The sequence below is a fragment of the Moschus berezovskii genome, chromosome 17, assembly GCF_049115385.1.
Source record: "Moschus berezovskii isolate FMDL1 chromosome 17, NW_MosBer_1.0, whole genome shotgun sequence".
Taxonomy (NCBI): Eukaryota; Metazoa; Chordata; class Mammalia; order Artiodactyla; family Moschidae; genus Moschus; species Moschus berezovskii.
The window spans coordinates 50580979-50596947 of NC_142476.1; the positions used below are offsets into that span (position 1 = coordinate 50580979).

Below are 15969 nucleotides of genomic sequence, written 5' to 3' on the forward strand. Positions count from 1 at the left end.
CACTCAAAGTGGCAGCTAGAATGGGTGCTCAGATGTAAACTCCAGGGAAACCAGCCTTCGTGGCCTTTGGCCTGGGCCAGGCCCCCTTTGGGCTCCCATAGCTTCTTGGACAGTTTTCTGTCCCAGTCTCTGTTTACTTGTCTGCTACCAGGACTGGGGACTCAAGGAGGTCAGGGCAGGGCCAGGCTCACTCTGAGGAGGGTATGAAGAATGTTTAAGGATAAATGAGCAGATGAAGAATAGAAGTAACAGCTAATATGCACACAGAGCTTACCAAGTTACTTAGATACTTACAAGTTTACAAGCATATATAATATATACTCTATTGTTGTTTAGTTGCTCAGTCCTGAGGGACTATAGGCAACCCCATGGACTGTAGCCTGCCAGGGTCCTGTCCATGGGACAAGAATACTGCAAGAATACTGGAGTGGGTTGCCATTTCCTCTCTAGGGGATCTTCCTGACCCAGGGATTGAACCTGTGTCTCTTGCGTCTCCTGCATTGGCAGGCAGATTCTTTATCACTGAGCCAGCGGGCAAGTCCAATATATACTATGGTACGGGCTTCCCTTGTGGCTCAGCAGGTAAAGAATCGGCCCGCAATGCGGGAGACCTGGGTTCAATCCCTGGGTTGGGAAGATCCCCTGGAGAAGGGAAAGGCTACCCACTCCAGTATTCTGGCCTGGAGAATTCTATGGACTGTATAGCCCATGGGGCGCAAAGAGTCGGACACGACTGAGTGACTTTCACTTTCATGTTTAATCCATAACTTTCAATCTTCAGACTATCTCTTCGAGGCTAATGCAGAGCCTCAGACACAGGTGGTCCGACTCTAAAGTCTTAATGAGTGAATAATCAAAGACGCCCCTAGCTGAGCTCGTGTCAGTTTTGTGCTATATGTTCCCAAAATTGTGCCCCACTCCCCCACGAGAGTGGAGAGCCTGACGCGGGTAGGAGAGGTAGGTGGACGCGGGCAGGTGGACGAGCAAAGCCTCGGGGCAACCACAAGCCTGGTAGGAGCCTGTCCCCCGTGAGGGTTTCCCGCGCCACCTCGGGGAAGCTTGATTCTAATAGGAGGGGATGTTAGAAGGAGGTGGCAGGGTCTCGGCGGGCGGGGAGTGGCTGGCGCTGGAGGTCCGGGCCCAGCGCCGAGGCGGGGGGACTCCGCCGAGTCCGGGCTCCGGCGCAGGGCGGCCGGCGGGGGCGGGTGCAAGAGGAGGGCGAGGAGGTGTGTCCGCGCCCGGCCCCGCCCCCCGGCCTGTCTCGGGCCGCGCGCCGGCTTTCGCTTTCAGTCGGAGGCGCCGAGGCAGCGGAGCCGGAGCGGACGCTCAAGGGCGCGAGGGGTCGGCCAACCCGCCCGCACCAATGGCGCCCACCGCCTTCTGGGCCGCGCTGGCGGTCGGTCTGCAGTTCTGGGCCGCGGGCCGCGCCGTGCCCGCCCAGGTAGGTGACTCGCGCGGCCCCGCCGGGGGATGCCATCCCACCCACCCCCGGGTTGGCGCGCGTCCCCCCGCCCCCGGGGCGCCCTGATACGGGAGCTGGACTCCGGGCCGTGGAAACAGGAGCAGACGCGCGCGCCTTTGGAGGCCTTTAGGGGACCTCGGGTTTGGCACACGTGCTGCCGAGGTCCGAGGTCTGGAACTCTGGACACCGCGGTCGGGGGTTGCACCCTGGTCCCTCCGTCAGCACAGCCCAGGGCGTTGGTGGCCGGCCAGCGGGCTCTGGACAGATCCCAGCCAGATTCTGGACCCCAGCTCCCGCTACCCCTGCGACCCCTGCCCTCCCCAGGGTGGCTTTGGGGTGAGGGTAGGCGGTGAACTGTACTGGGGCGCTGTCCCCACTGCAGATGCCCGGCACCTTCTTCAGAAGACTTCCTCCTCTTCTGGGCAATGCTTTTCTTCTTTCTTAGAAATACTGGGGCTGCGCCTCTAAAAGAATAGGGCAGGTGTGCAGTAAGTGCCTAATAAGGGCACATTCAGACTATGGCCTGTCTTCGGTGTCCTTTGCCCAGACCCCACTTCAGAGTCTGCCCTGTCTGGACTCTGGGGTGATGGGGATACTGTCCTAGAGTTCCCCTGGTCTGACCTCCCTGAGGATCTGGGGACAAGGGTGAGGGCGAACTTCTGGGCTGGTTGTCAAGACTGACATGATCTCTAAGGGCCTCCAGGAAAATGGAGAGCAGAGACCCCAGAGCTGTTACTCAGTACTGACTGCACTCACCAGACAGCAAGGGAGAGTGTGCAGAGGACTGCTCTTCCTTTGCCCTTTGTGGCTGTTAAGACTGAATGGCCCCATTTTGCAGAGAAGGAAAACTGAGGCTCAGCAAACTCCTTGTATTTCATAGAAGGGCACGGGAGGGTGCTCTTCCCTTCAAGAGGACATCTCTTCATTTTCCTTCTTGGCAAATGAGGAGGTGTGCCTTCATCCCTTTTCATGATCTTGTGGAGGGGTGTGTAATGACCCGTCTGGACATCTTGACCAGGGAAGAAAGTAGGAGGTGGCATTGACTCATGTGAGGTGACTCACAGGCTAAGGCTAAAGATACCTTAGATTCCAGTTCTCCAGGGCAGGGGATGGAGGCTGTCAGATCAGAACTGACTCACTCACATTTGGTGTGGGGGCGGGTCGCTGCCCCAGAGATTGTTGTGTAAACAGAGGAGGTCAGGAGAGTCCCAACTCTAAGACCTGAGTATGGATGCCCAGAGCTGTGGTCCCCAGCCTGCCTGCAGGGTACCAAGACTAGGGGCATTGTCTGCCTTGGCAAACCTGAGTCATGTGAACTCCTGGGTGGAAGAGGCATGGGGCTTCTCTTCCGGAAAGCGGCCTCCTGTCCTGGAGTTGTTAGAGGGCTTTGCCTGAATCTCTCGCTTCCCTCCCGTGTGACCAGCTCCCATATCAGCTTATTCCCTCCTTCCCAGGATTGTCTCATCGCTGGAGCAACCATCTTCAAAGTAGAGCATCTCTCTCCTTGCCTGAGAAGCAAAAGGGCCCCAGTGGCCAAGGCAGAAACTGCTCTCCCCTCCACCCCACCTGCTGCCCCTGTGTCTCAGGCCAGATGGAATGTTCCTTGAGGACAGGTTCTGTGCAATCTTCCGCCCTATTATTAGCACCACAACAACACCTGTTTTTTAAATACCCACTGAGTGTCAGGTACTAGGCTTTGAATTTAATTGCAGAATCTTGCTGAAACCTTCCTCATAGCACCTCCTACAAGGTGGTCTTCCCATTTAGAGATGTGGAAACTGAGTCTCCGAGAGGTTACGACATTTCCCAGGATTGTAGAACTGGAGGGTAGGGGGTGAGGAGGTTTGAATACAGGTCTGCCTGATTCCAAAGCCCTTCTCACTGAACTCTCCCCGTGCCTGTGTCCCCCGCCTGCCCCCAGCCGGGTCCCTGGCACTTGGTGATGACCAGTTATATTGGATGTCACAGAGCGAGTTGCAGAAAGAGCCCCAAGGAGACTTGAACTGACTGCAGATGCAGGAGAATCACTTTGCCAGTTGGGTTTTTGCCTCCTTTAAAAGCTGTATATGCCAGCTGGTGTGAAATGCATCATTCATTCATCTAGTCATTCATTCATTCAACAAAGAAATGCCAGTAAAGGTGACAGGTTAGGTGGGCAATTGGTGCCGACTGATGGGGGTGGGCAGGACCCCAGTTGTCTAGCTTTCTGTTGTTGCTGGGAGGGGGCTGAGGGGACCTCTACCTGCTGGGTGACCTACCGTCCCCTGGAAATCCTGAGGCTGAGGGGCCTCTGTTTGCCTTATTATTATTTGCTTGGGGGGAGGTTGGGGCCCCCAGTTTGGCCTAGAGATATCGGCCTTTGATGGAGATGGGTGATCCAGGGTACCTGCTGTACTGGGATGTCCCTTTGCCCCCGTCTGAGATCCCAGAGGGGAACCTGTTTGCTGGCTGAGGATGTAGCCCTCACTGTGGTCCTGGGGCCTGGCCCAGTGGCTCCTGGAGCACTCTTCTTTTCCAGGGCTGGGAGACATTTACGGTCTTAACCATCAGTGCTTCCTGGAGGAGTAACCAAGAAGGATGGAGGGGGAGAGTTTTACTGCCATCCGTGGGGTGTGTGTGTGTGTTACCTTCGGCTCTACACATCAACTTAGTTCTCAGCTTTATACAAAGCTGGCTGCTTTTCTGTTGTTCAAACCTGTGACATACACACACCTGCCTCAGGCCCTTTGCACTTGCTTCCCCTTTACCTTGAATGCTTCCAATGTTCTCCTCTGGTCTCCTTCCCGTACTTCCTTCTGCTCAAATGAATTCTTCTCAGGGGTGCGTTTTCTGGCCAACTTACATACAAACTCCCCTCCAGATACTTTCACTTCCATAATCTGCTTTTTTTTTTTATATAACACTCCTGGCCTATTAAATTTCTTTCACATGCATTGTGTCTTTCTACTCGAATGTTAAGTAAGGTGTGGGCAGGGACTTGTTCACTACTGTAGACTCATAACCTAGAAGAGGATTTCTCATTCTCAGTGCTCTTGACATTTGGGCTAGGTGGTTCTATGGGACTTGTCCTGTGAGTTGTAGGATGTTTGGCAAAGTCCTTGACCTCTACCCGCTAGATGCCAGCAGCACTTGTCCTTCAGTTGTGACAGTTGGAAATATCCCGATAGGGTTTCCCTTGTGGTCCAGTGGTTAAGACTGCGCTTCCACTGCAGGAGGCGCAGGTCTGATCCCTAGTGGGGTGACTTTTGCATGCTGTGAGGCTCAGCCAAAAAAAGAAAAAAAAAAATGTCTCCAGATACTGCAAAATGTCCCCTGGGGGAGAAATTACCCCAATTGAGAACTGCTGGCTTAGAACACTGCCTGACATGTAATTAGTCCTAAAAAATAGTGAATTAATGTCTGAAAATATTCATCTGACCTCTGTAATGACCCTGTTTTCTGGATGAGATAGCTGAGTTTGAAGAGCCAGTGGTGGCAGGCGGGTCTGGGCTCCAGTCTGTCTCCTCTCTGGGGTGATTCTCTGGGCTCTTCCTCTGTTCTGCTAGGTCTGCTGAGGCTAGCAGTGCTCTCCCCACAGTGCTCACCCGCCCACACCCCATCTCAGCCCGTGACAGGGCCACCCACTGGCAGTGACTCAGGAACCCAGGAAGCATGTGATTTGCCCGGAAGCAGGCAGGGAGGGAAGTCAGGGGTTTAGGATAGAGAGAGGGGTGCTACCAAGGGAAACAGGAACAAAGCAGAGATGCTGTGACTCCCACTTCGGGACATCCCATCAGGCCCCACGAAAGCAATATTGATGACTTAGAAGAAGGGCCCCGGCCTCAGAGGTGGACAGACCTTGGCTCACCCGATACTTTACTGTTTATAGACTGTGTGACCTTGATATATCTGTCCATCTATGGAGGCCTGCCTTTGTGTTCCCATCTGTAAAATGGGGATGATCCTCCACCTCTCTGGCTGGTTGTCAGGATTAAAAAGTGCTTTCTAAGTTGTGCAGCCCATTGGCAGTTGTTAGAGCATCTGTGGCTTTGCTGGACCTGGGAGTCCCCGTGGAGTCAGATTCCCAGGGCCCTGTGGTAGGGGTGGCAGACCTCCAGAGCTCCTGCCCAGAAAGAACAGTTTCCCTCCTGGCCCCCTTCTGGCTGTGCTTCCTGCTCAAGGCCCCCTTCCTGGGGCTCCTCACACCACCTGCCCAACTGCCTGGCCTCGGGTGCCTGATGTGTGGCAAACGCTATGCGGTCAGGAAATCCTCCACTCCCGCTACTCCTTTCAGTGAGTGACAGGTGCTGGATCTCATTTGAGGGTGCACACGGGGGACACAGGGCATGGAACAGGGGAGTCTCATGACCTTGCTGCGGAGAGGATACAGAAGGCCTCGGCTTTCTCACCATCAGCAAGATGGGCATGGGATGACTCCAGACTGCCTTTAAAATCTCTTCCATCTCTGACCTCTGCAATCTGGAAGATTCTGTTTACTTGTAACCCTGAGAATGGGAAGCCCTCTGAAGGCTCTTCTGAGGTCATGCTGTCCATGACTGCCATTCTCCAAGTGGCTTCTGAGATAGCAGGGCCCTGATAGCAGTCCTCCTGATAAAGGAGCATTGGCCTGGGGGCCAGGAGACCAGAGTTTCCATCTGTGCACTAAAGTACCAGCTCACTGTGTGACCTTGATCAGGTTACTTAACCTCTCTGGGCCTAAGCACCCCAGTCTCTATAAAACCTAACAGCACTGATCCTAACACACTCTTGGAGTGCTGGAGAAGCACCAGCTTTGTTTGTGCTTGACACAGGCCACAGACTGGGGGCAAGGGGGTTTAAGAGTTTTCCCAGGAAGGTGAGTCCTTCCCTCCCCACCATTAATATCTCTGCTTCTCAATCTCTCTTCTTGCTGACCTCAATCCCACTTGCTTTGGCTGGAATGATTTCTGTGACTCAGGCCGCAGTAGCATCAAGGCTGCTGGTCAGCTTGCAGCCAAGACAAGACGCGCAACCCTCAGGCAGAGTAGGCTTCACGGGTTCCTCACCTCTCTACCCCTCATGACCTAGTTACCCCTCTTAATGTTCAGGGACTTTGGGGCTGAAAGTCTGTGCTGTGGGCATCACTGTGGACCTGCTGCCTGGGATCCTGTAGGTAAAGGGAAGCCTTGAGTGGGGAGAGGGCGTTCCTTGAAGAAGCCTTTGTCCCGGTGATATGTCTGCACAGCCATCCCCCCGGTTCTGAGTCCCCGGGCTTTGGGCATGAATGCCCCTCTGCTGAGATGTTGACTGTGGGGTTGGGACTCTGGACCCCACAGTCAGTTTCCACCGTGTCGCGTCGTGAGGTCACAGTTGGTGGTGACATCACTGTGGTTTGGGGCTCTTGAGGTCCGTGCACAGGAAGAGGAAGTGTCTGTTCACGGAGAGGGGTTTGCAGGAGTTGATTTCCGACTGCCCCAAGTTTGAGCAATGCTGGGGGAGGTGGTTGGGGGGCAGGGCAGCTGTCCAGGAGGCCTCAGCTCTGTCTCTGCCCTGGTGTCCTGTTGATTGTGTCAGATTGCCCTACCTCTTAGCTTCTGTGTCCTCTTTGCAGGGGAGGAGGGCTTGGAACAGGCTGCATCTTGGTTGTCGCCTGCGGAGGTTGAGGATCACGATACTGCCTTATGTTACTAGAACAAGACCTGTTAGCTAGCCCATGAGGCTTCAGAGCCCACCTCCCTGGCCCCGGGAGGGCCAGCTACCCTCCTACTCTTGGGAGCAGACACTGTGTGGGCACATGTGGGAACAGTTGGCGGCACAGGGTGACTTCGAGGGACATGGGTGGATCCCTTTGGTCAGCAAACTGCTGGTCTGTCCCCGGCTTCGGAGCCAGGACCCTAGGTTGATTCAGTGCTCTGATGGAAGATGGGGCAGAAATCCCCAGGGGCTTTTGTTTTCCTCTGCTGTCCAGACAGCAGCCCACCTGTCTGTTTCCATCTGAACCTGGCCCTGTGGTGGGTATGGGTGACGTGGCCACAGATTCAGGGAATTGAGTGGGCTGGAGGGTGAGAGTGGCTCGGGGAGGGAGTTGGGGCAGGGAGGCTATGGACGGGCATCTTCCAGGCCATTCACAGAAAACCTTCTTCAGTGCCATTCAGGAGAGATGCCCAAGACTGTGGAAGTGAGCAGAGCATGGAGCCGGGAGTGGGGTCCCGGGCCCAGCCGTGGTTTGGCCTCCCGTTTCAGAGGGCTTGGCCAGTTCTCTTCTCCTCTCTGACCCTCAGCGGAGACCAGCACACCTGGCTCACTCCCACTCTAGAGTCCTTCAGTGCTGACTGTTAGATGGGGAAGAGGGGAGATGGTGGGGAGGCTTGGTGACTTTGGGCAGGAGGTGGCCTGCTGCTCTGGCTTCCGTGAGGCTCCGGCTCAAAGCCGAGGTCTGGACTTGACTCTTGAGGAAGGGCCCCAGCATGTGGCTTCAGTTAGCGGGACCCCCGCCAGCATCCGGGGCACCCCTCCCTGCCCTCTCCTGTCGACCCAGAGCCCTGCTTCTGTCTGTCACCCATGCGCAGAGGCTCCAGGTTCATTCAGCTTGTCCCTGGTGAGCCTGTCCCCTCCTGCTCTGCATTCACAAGCCCCCAGTCCTGCTGCTTCCTGTCCTGTCCTCCCGGCTCTCTCAGGCCCCCATCTCCCGCCTCATGTCATGATGCCCTATCCTCTCTCCCCTCCATCCTCCCATGTTTTCACTCTCTTCCTGACCTGACCCCTTGGTCCACCCCCCATCTTTCTTATCACCTTCCTGACTCTGTCCCCCACATTCCTCTTCCTGCAGTGACCACATGGGATCTTTCTAAATGCTGAGCCCTGGAGGGTGGGCAAGATTGGGCTGAGTGGATAGTTGGAGGATGGATAGCAGGGAACAGTCGCTAGACCGTTCTCAATTAAGCAACAGCCTTGTTAGAGGCCCTGATGGTACTTGAGGCTATAAGCTGGTGGTGGTTTAGTCACTCAGTCATGTCCAACTCTTGTGACCCCCATGAACTGTAGCCCACCAGGCTCCTCTGTCCATGAGATTTCCCAGGCAAGAATACTGGAGTAGGTTGCCATTTCCTTCTTCAGGGGATCTTCCTGACCCAGGGATCAAACCTGCATCTTCTTTCTTGTAGGCGGATACTTTATTGCTGAGCCACTAGGGAAGCCCGAGGCTATAGGCCATTCAGGATCAGTTGTACAAAATTTAAAAATTAAAGCATTGTAGCAGCTATAATTTTTGGAGCATTTCCTAAGCACTTTACATGTGTTATCTCATTTATTTCTCACAGATGTCCCTCTAGGTATATACTGAGGTTTTTAAGCCTCGTTTATTGGGGGGGGAAAAGCAAAACACCTTTGATGCTTCCCTCCAGTAAGAAGGGAGCCTGGATTCAAAGCCAGGCATCTTTATCCCAGAGTCCATGCTTTCAGCTACCACACTCACTTTGAGGCAGCCGGGAGCCACCGAGAGTTTTTGGGTAAGGGAGTGACCAGAGCAGAGGGTGTATTAGGAAGATCACTCAGGCCTCAATGGGAAGGACAGGCTGTTACTATAGTTTAGGCAAGAACTCTGGGCTGATGGAATGGCGGCAGAACAGGAAGAGAGACTCGAAGGCTTCAGGGAGGAGGTGGGCTTTGGGTGGGACTAAGACCTAAGGTGGGGGCAGAGGACTGGGGAGGAAGGGGGAGCTGGCCCTCCCCACCCCATCTGCAACATGAGGCCTCTCTGGCCTTAACCGTGCCCCCTCAACATGACTGTGGACCCTGACAGCCCCCTGTGTTCCTGGAGCTCTCATGGTCAGCCCCCGGTGAGCCCGGCTTCAGTCACCCTGGCAGCTGCTGGGGTGGCCCTAAGGCTGGGCAGGGCTGGCCTGAGCATCTCCAGTGTGAAATATGATGAGCCTCACCATGGGCAGAGGGCCAGGACTTCTGGGGGACTGCTTGCCTCTGCTGCCAGGACCTCGGGACCTTCTCCCTGGTTTGGTTTCCTCTCTGTGGTGAGGTGGGGAGAAAAGGGACCCTCCCCCGTCACTTCCCTTTGAGGGCTGGGAGAGTACAGTGAACCCTGAGCTAGGACTGACGGCCATTGGATGCTTCGTGGGTGCCAGGCAAGGGTCTAGTGCATCATTTGCCCCCAGTGACATCTGTCCTTGAGGCCACCAGGGGAGGGGTCACCGGTATCATCCCCATTTGATAGGAGAGTCAGTCAAGGCACAGAGGTTAAGCTCTGGGCTCAGGCTCTCAGCTCACTAGAGGCAGAGCCAAGAGTCCACCCCAGATGGCTCCCTCCAAGCTTCATTTTTAACTACCACCTGGATGTCACAGTGGTTGCAGTGGCTGTGAGGGGCTCTGCCAGCCTGGGGATGCCACCCTCTCTATATATATGTGCCCATTTCCTGCCCAGTTCTCATGCTGTAGCCCCAGCTCATTTCAGCTAATTGGAAACGAAAACTTTTGCTTCTGTTAAACAATTCAGCAGCTATTAGGTGCACCCCTCCCCACCCCCCGCCGCTGTGGGCTGTGCACTGGGCTGGGCGTAGAGCCATGAGTAATAAAAACCTAACGAGTAATGCTCAGTTTTTAATGCTGCCAGGCACGGCAGTGGAGAGCTCAGCACTCCACATGCCTTGGCCCAGTGCATCATAACAGTCCCATGAGGTGGGCACTGCTTTTGTCCCCATTTCAGAGATGGCGAAACTGAGGCTGGTGAGTGACAGGGCTGGGACCGAAACCTGATGTCTTGCTCAGAGCTCACACTAGAGGGTGCAGACCCAATGGGAAGATACAGGGAAGCAAATAATTTAACTAAGAAGTAGTCTGGGCAGTAGAGAGATAAACCCAGGTTGTCGCTGGAGCCCTCAGGGGAACCTCTGACCCCCAGAGAAGGTTTCCTTGAGATGACAGTGGAGAGGACTCTTTTGTTTTTTTTTCTGGAGTGTCAATTTTACTTTACAATTTCGAGGAAAAGCATTATTTTCACATTAAAACTAAGGTATAGCTAACACAGTGCTGTAAATCATCTATGCTCTAATAAAAATTAAAAAAAAAACAAAAACCAAACATATATATTATGGTATGACATAGAAAAGTTTCATGGTAAAACATAAGACTTAAAATTTCATGGAGCCAGCATATTTGAACTCCTTCCTTAGATTATTTTTCTTCCTTTTCCATTAAGGATCCTTTGGTGGAAAGGTCTGAGTAGTGTTGATATGGTAGGCTTGGCAGTTAAAGAGACCTGATTTGTAGGCCTGACTAGTGGAGAGGACTCTTGAAAGAAGCCCAAGAGTTGGCCCTGTGATGGGGGTGGGCAGGATACTAGGGCAGAGGGAACAGCAGGAGGAGGCTTGGAAGAGGGGGAGGGAGCCAGAGGGGACAGTGCAGGGTGAAGATGGGGTGGGAGATGTTGGCATGGCCCGGGCAGTGACCCCCAGACACCAGGCTGAGAACACTGAGCTCGGGCCAGACTTGGTGTAGGAAGGTGACATCGGGTCTGTCTGGAAAGCCTGGGGACCAAGAAAGAGTAAGGAGGTTGTAGGTGGCAGAGAGATGCTGAAAGCGGGACCGAGAGAGATCGAGGAGGTGATATGGCCTGTCCTAGGGGGTTTGTGTTGGGGGGATGGAAAGGGTTGGGGATGCTTTCTGCAACTAGACTGAGGGTTCCTTAGGGGCAGGGACCACACCCTGGTATCTTTGTACCCTGGTGCTTAGCACAGAGCGTGGCCCCAAGAACCGGATACCAGCTGGGGCTTCCTGTCTGCCCCCAGCTCACTTCTAACACGACATCACAGGCAGTGGGCAGGAGTGGGATGTGTCACCCGAGGCCGCTGCCTGTGATGTGGTCGGGCCTCCTGACGCAGGTGCCCCGTGTCCCCGTGACGGCAGACAAGCCTCCACCGCCTGGCTCCGGCGTCACCGCCCTGTAGGCTGCACCCCGAAGTCCATGGGGCTCCTGAGAATCCCCTAAGATCTAGGCCGAAATGGCTCTGCCATGTCTCACTGTCCGTCAAGGCACCCAGGGACCTGCCATGGAAATGGTATGGTGTTTTTATTGGTTGAAACCGGTTTCCATCTGTGCGCGGATCCCTGGGTCCTTGGGCAGATTCTTCTGCTCTTCCCCAGGCTGTGCTGTCTGCCCTGGGATCCTAGAGACCCTTTTGCCTTGCTCACTGTGTGTTCTCTGAGGAGTCACTCTCCCTCTCTGGGCCCCTCCTCTGTAAAACGAGGCAGCAAGAAGAGATGCCAGGGCTAAGACTGTCTGAGGACACTGAGGGAGATGTGGCTGAGACTAACGCCTGTCTGCTTCTTGTTGGCTGCATGGTCCCAGAAATGGTATCAAATCTTTGGAAGCCTCAGTTTCTGCATCTCTAAAATGGGGTGATGCTGACCTCATTGTGTTGTTTCAGAGATTAAACAGTGCCTGGGAATGTCCCCAGCACTGTCTGCACACAGTAGGTGCTTCTCCCGGGTCTGAGCAGCCTCTCTGTTCCTCCTGCTCTGTGAAAAAGAGTTTTGAGGGGCATGTGCCACTCTGTAAGCCTGAAACTTCCTCCGTGGCTTCCTCCCCCATCATGTCCCCTTCCTGGTCTCATTGTGCCCAGGGATGCTCCCAGGGAGGGCTGGGACTCGGACCCCTTCCCATGGGTACTGGCATCTAGGTTGGGGGGGGTCTCCAGAAAATCAAGAAGCCTTGGAGCCCCCCACAATGCTGCATCAGTATGCTGGCAGGAAGGGCCGAGGGTCTGTAGATTTTGTGCTTTCAGATGACACAGTCTTGGTGGCGGCCTCTTCTTCCTCCTCCTCAAGGCCTGTCCTTCTCTGCCTTCCTCTCTCACAGTCTATTTATAAATAGGAGAAGGGGCTGGGGCCCCCACCTTGGGGTGCCTGCAGAGTCTTGTTTGGGGAGCAGGGAGGCAGAAAGTCAGCTGCTGTAGGGTTGCCCAGTTCCCCAAAAGAGCGTGCTGACTCAGGCTCCAGAATCAGAGTGACCTGCCTGGTTCCCTGGCCCTGACGTTGCTGGGTGGGCCACAGTGCTGTGCCCATCTTGCCCTGGTCTCCCTCCTCAGGCCCGGCCAGCTGCCATTTCTGGTCCTCTAGGGTGAGAGTGGGGAGGGGTGGGCTGGGGAGGGAGCAGAGTCGAGAGAATTCTTGCCTCACTCACCAGGTGAGTCTGGTCCTTCTCTAGCTTTGCCCTCCTGCACACCTCTGTGGCTCGCCTCCTTTCAAGGACTCACAGCCACATCCCTGTCCTTAGCCTGGACACTGTGTCCTCTGGCCGCTTAATGGACCCCTGGCCCCTGGGCTTTGGCCACTTGCCCAAACTCTTTATTTTGGGGTCCCCTCACTGCTCCAGGTGAGGTCCTCTTGAGTAATGACCCTTGGAGACCACCTGCATCTAGCCTGCCTTCTCCTCCCTCTGCTCCAAGGAGGCTCACTCCTCTGTCCCACAGCTGACCTGCCATGGTCTCCTGATCTTAGGCTTCTGGAGGAATGGGCCGGGGCCAGCCTGAGGGTGACCACAAAATTCCAAGGGTCACAGGTCTGCTTCCCCAGACTTCCCTTCTAGGAGGGAAGGGAGCCCGCATGGGCTGCCCAGCACTTCACCAGAGCTGGGTAGCCTACTTCCAACAACTTGTCCTTGCCTTGCCTGATCTCAGCTGAAACCAAGGCAGAGAGTGCCCAGTTCCAATATGTCATCTGACACAAGTCCACACTGTGTGCAGACCCTTAGAGTTTCCCCTGGGTCTCCTGGGAGTCTGGGAGAAGATGATGGACCCCAGTTAACACCCCCCGGCCTGTATGCCTACGATAACCTGGGGAGGAGGAGACAGGCAAGGTGTTATGTCACCATTTTACAGATGACAGTGTTGAGGCTCAGAGAGAGTAAGTGATGCCCCTAGGTCCAATTCATGGAGCCAGACCCTCTGAACTAAGGCCACTGTTACTCCTGTGATGCTAGGTGTCTGTGTACCTGGGAGGATGGACATCTTCAACTCCCCTCCTTCCAGAGACCACATGCTCAGGCTGTCCTCACCTGGGAGAGGGTTTGAGGGACAGAGCTGGGCTGGGAAGCCCACCTCCCAACCCTCAGTCTTGCCTGATGTCCCAGCCCCCACATTCCAGGTCGTTCAGTTTTTCCATCTCTCACATGTGTGGCCCACCCACCCACCTCATCCTCCTGAGGTCTTGGGAAGAGGCTGAGCTTTTTGACACCCATCTTTAAAAAGGCAGAGCTAGGTCTTCCCTGGTGGCCTAATGGTAAAGAATCCGCCTGCCAATCCAGGAGACATGGGCTCGATTCCTGGTCTAGGAAGATCCCACATGCCTCAGAGCAACTAAGCTTGTATGGCATAACTAGTGAGCCTGTGCTCTAGAGTCCGGGAGCCGCAGCCGCTGAGCCCACATGCCGCATCTGCTGAAACCCGAGGGCCCTAGAACCCGTGATCTGAAACAAGAGAAGCCACTGCAATAAGAAGCCCACACACCACATCTAGAGAGTAGGCCCTGCTCGCCACAACTAGAGAGAGAAGCCTGTGCAGCAACAAAGACCCTGCATAGCCAAAAATAAATAAAAAGTTAAAAAAAAAAGCCAGAGCTGGAAAGAGCTTAGAACCTCAACCAGGCCACACAGCCATTTTACAGATGAGGAAACTGAGGCACAGAGAAACCTGTAACCGCCCAGAGTAGGGGAGCTGCCTGAGTGGGGGAGGGAATACCTTTGGGGTGGGCCCTGTGGTGGGGAAGGTTAAGATCCAGTCTTCCTGGGGTGGGGAAGAAACACGTGGCTCGAAGTGAAGAGACCTCTTTGAGGCTCAGTTTTCTCATCCGTGGCTTGGGAATAATAGTAGTACTGACCTCACAGCGCTGGGCTGAGGAGTCAGAGAGACAGTAATGCATGTGAACAGCTCTGCAGGAGGCAAACTTTGAGGACCAGGTGCTGCTGTATCTGTCTCCTACCGCCCTCGCCCCGCCCACCATAGTCTCACTGCCTGGCTCCCTGGCTGTGTGTGGAACACACGGAGCACATCCTCGCTGGAGCCCCTTGTTTCGCCTTGCTTTTCCCTTCTCCTTAGCTCCTGCTACCACTTCCCATTTTCCACCGTGCATCTGTGTCTCCCCCACTAGAGCCCAACTTCCTGGGGCAGGGACTTGCATGTATTTGATGCTGAATGCCTGCCACCTAGAACCACCTGCGTGCCGTGTGTTTGTTGAACGAATGAACATTTCCTCCTTGGCTCATGTCTTTCTCCACCAGTAAATGGGAGGTTGTCTGAGATGATCTCTAAGGTTCCAGCTCAGCCCATCGTGAGCTGCTGTGCCTCCATCCTGCCCCCACTTCTGGGTCCTGTTCTCCTCCTCATCGGCTCCCACACGTCTCTCTAGTACCTGGCACAACCATGGATTAGCTGGGCCAGCCCTCCCTGCTCACAGCCTCTTACCTTTGAGCGTTTGGTGGCCTCGCTCCTGCTTGCTCCTGAGAGATCAGAAGCCCGGTGACTCAGGCAGGTCTGAGCAGTGCCCAGTCTCAGATGCTGGAGGTCCCTGCCTGCTGCCGGAGACTGGCTCTTCTGAGGTTCCTGCGTGGTCACCTGGGAAACCAGCTCAGAGCTGAAGTCAGAGGATGTTGGCCTGAAGCTGAGGGAGATCCCCTGCACTGGTGTGTGTGTGAGAGAGAGAAAGAGAGGGACTGAGGGACAGCCAGCGCCCACGTGAGCCAGTGCCCACGTGAGCCAGCGCCCCGGGCTCTGCTCAGCATGAAGGTGGTTGAACAGGAGCTGGTGGCACGGTGGTGACTCAGGGCAGAGGGCAGATCCCAGGAGCCAGCCCCTTCGGCTGTCGTGAGGAGGGGACCAAAGATTTCTCCAGTGGGACCAGAGCTAGGGTCACATCGCATCTCCACCTCTCCCCTCCCAGACCTCAGACACGTGACTGCATCTCCCTGAGCTGTGAATTGGGCTCACACTTGCTAAGGGGTGGGAGTGGGATCTTAAAAAGTACCTGCAGCCAGGCCTGATACATAGTTGGTGCCTAATGTGAAGAAAGCTGATGGTGGAAGAATTGATGCTTTTGAACTGTGGTGCTGGAGAAGACTCTTGAGAGTCCCTTGGACAGCAAGGAGATCCAACCAGTCTATTCTAAAGGAGATCAATCCTGGGTGTTCATTGGAAGGACTGATGCTAAAGCTGAAACTCCAATACTTTGGCCACCTCATGCAATGAGTTGACTCACTGGAAAAGACTCTGATGCTGGGAAGGATTGGGGGCGGGAGGAGAAGGGGACGACAGAGAATGAGATGGCTGGATGGCATCACCGACTTGATGGACATGAGTTTGAGTGAACTCCGGGAGTTGGTGATGGACAGAGAGGCCTGGCGTGCTGTGATTCATGGGGTCGGACACGACTGAGCGACTGAACTGAACTGAATGAGTATCCAGTTTTTTCACGTCCTTCTTGAAGGGCCAAAGCTGAGAACCTGGTGGGAGTGATGGAAGCACATGGTGGGAGAGGGTTTGGGTGGT

General features: G+C 54.9%; 1 protein-coding gene across 1 annotated transcript in view; it reads left to right on the plus strand.

The window, feature by feature from the left end:
• Positions 1-1275: 1275 nt before the first annotated feature.
• TNFRSF1B (TNF receptor superfamily member 1B) overlaps positions 1276-15969 on the plus strand; it is a 35605-nt gene continuing 20911 nt past the window's right edge. The window contains exon 1 of the mRNA XM_055419609.2: positions 1276-1441. Within this exon, the coding sequence (XP_055275584.1) occupies positions 1364-1441 (78 nt within the window). The 5' untranslated portion in view covers positions 1276-1363. The remainder of the gene's footprint in view (positions 1442-15969) is intronic.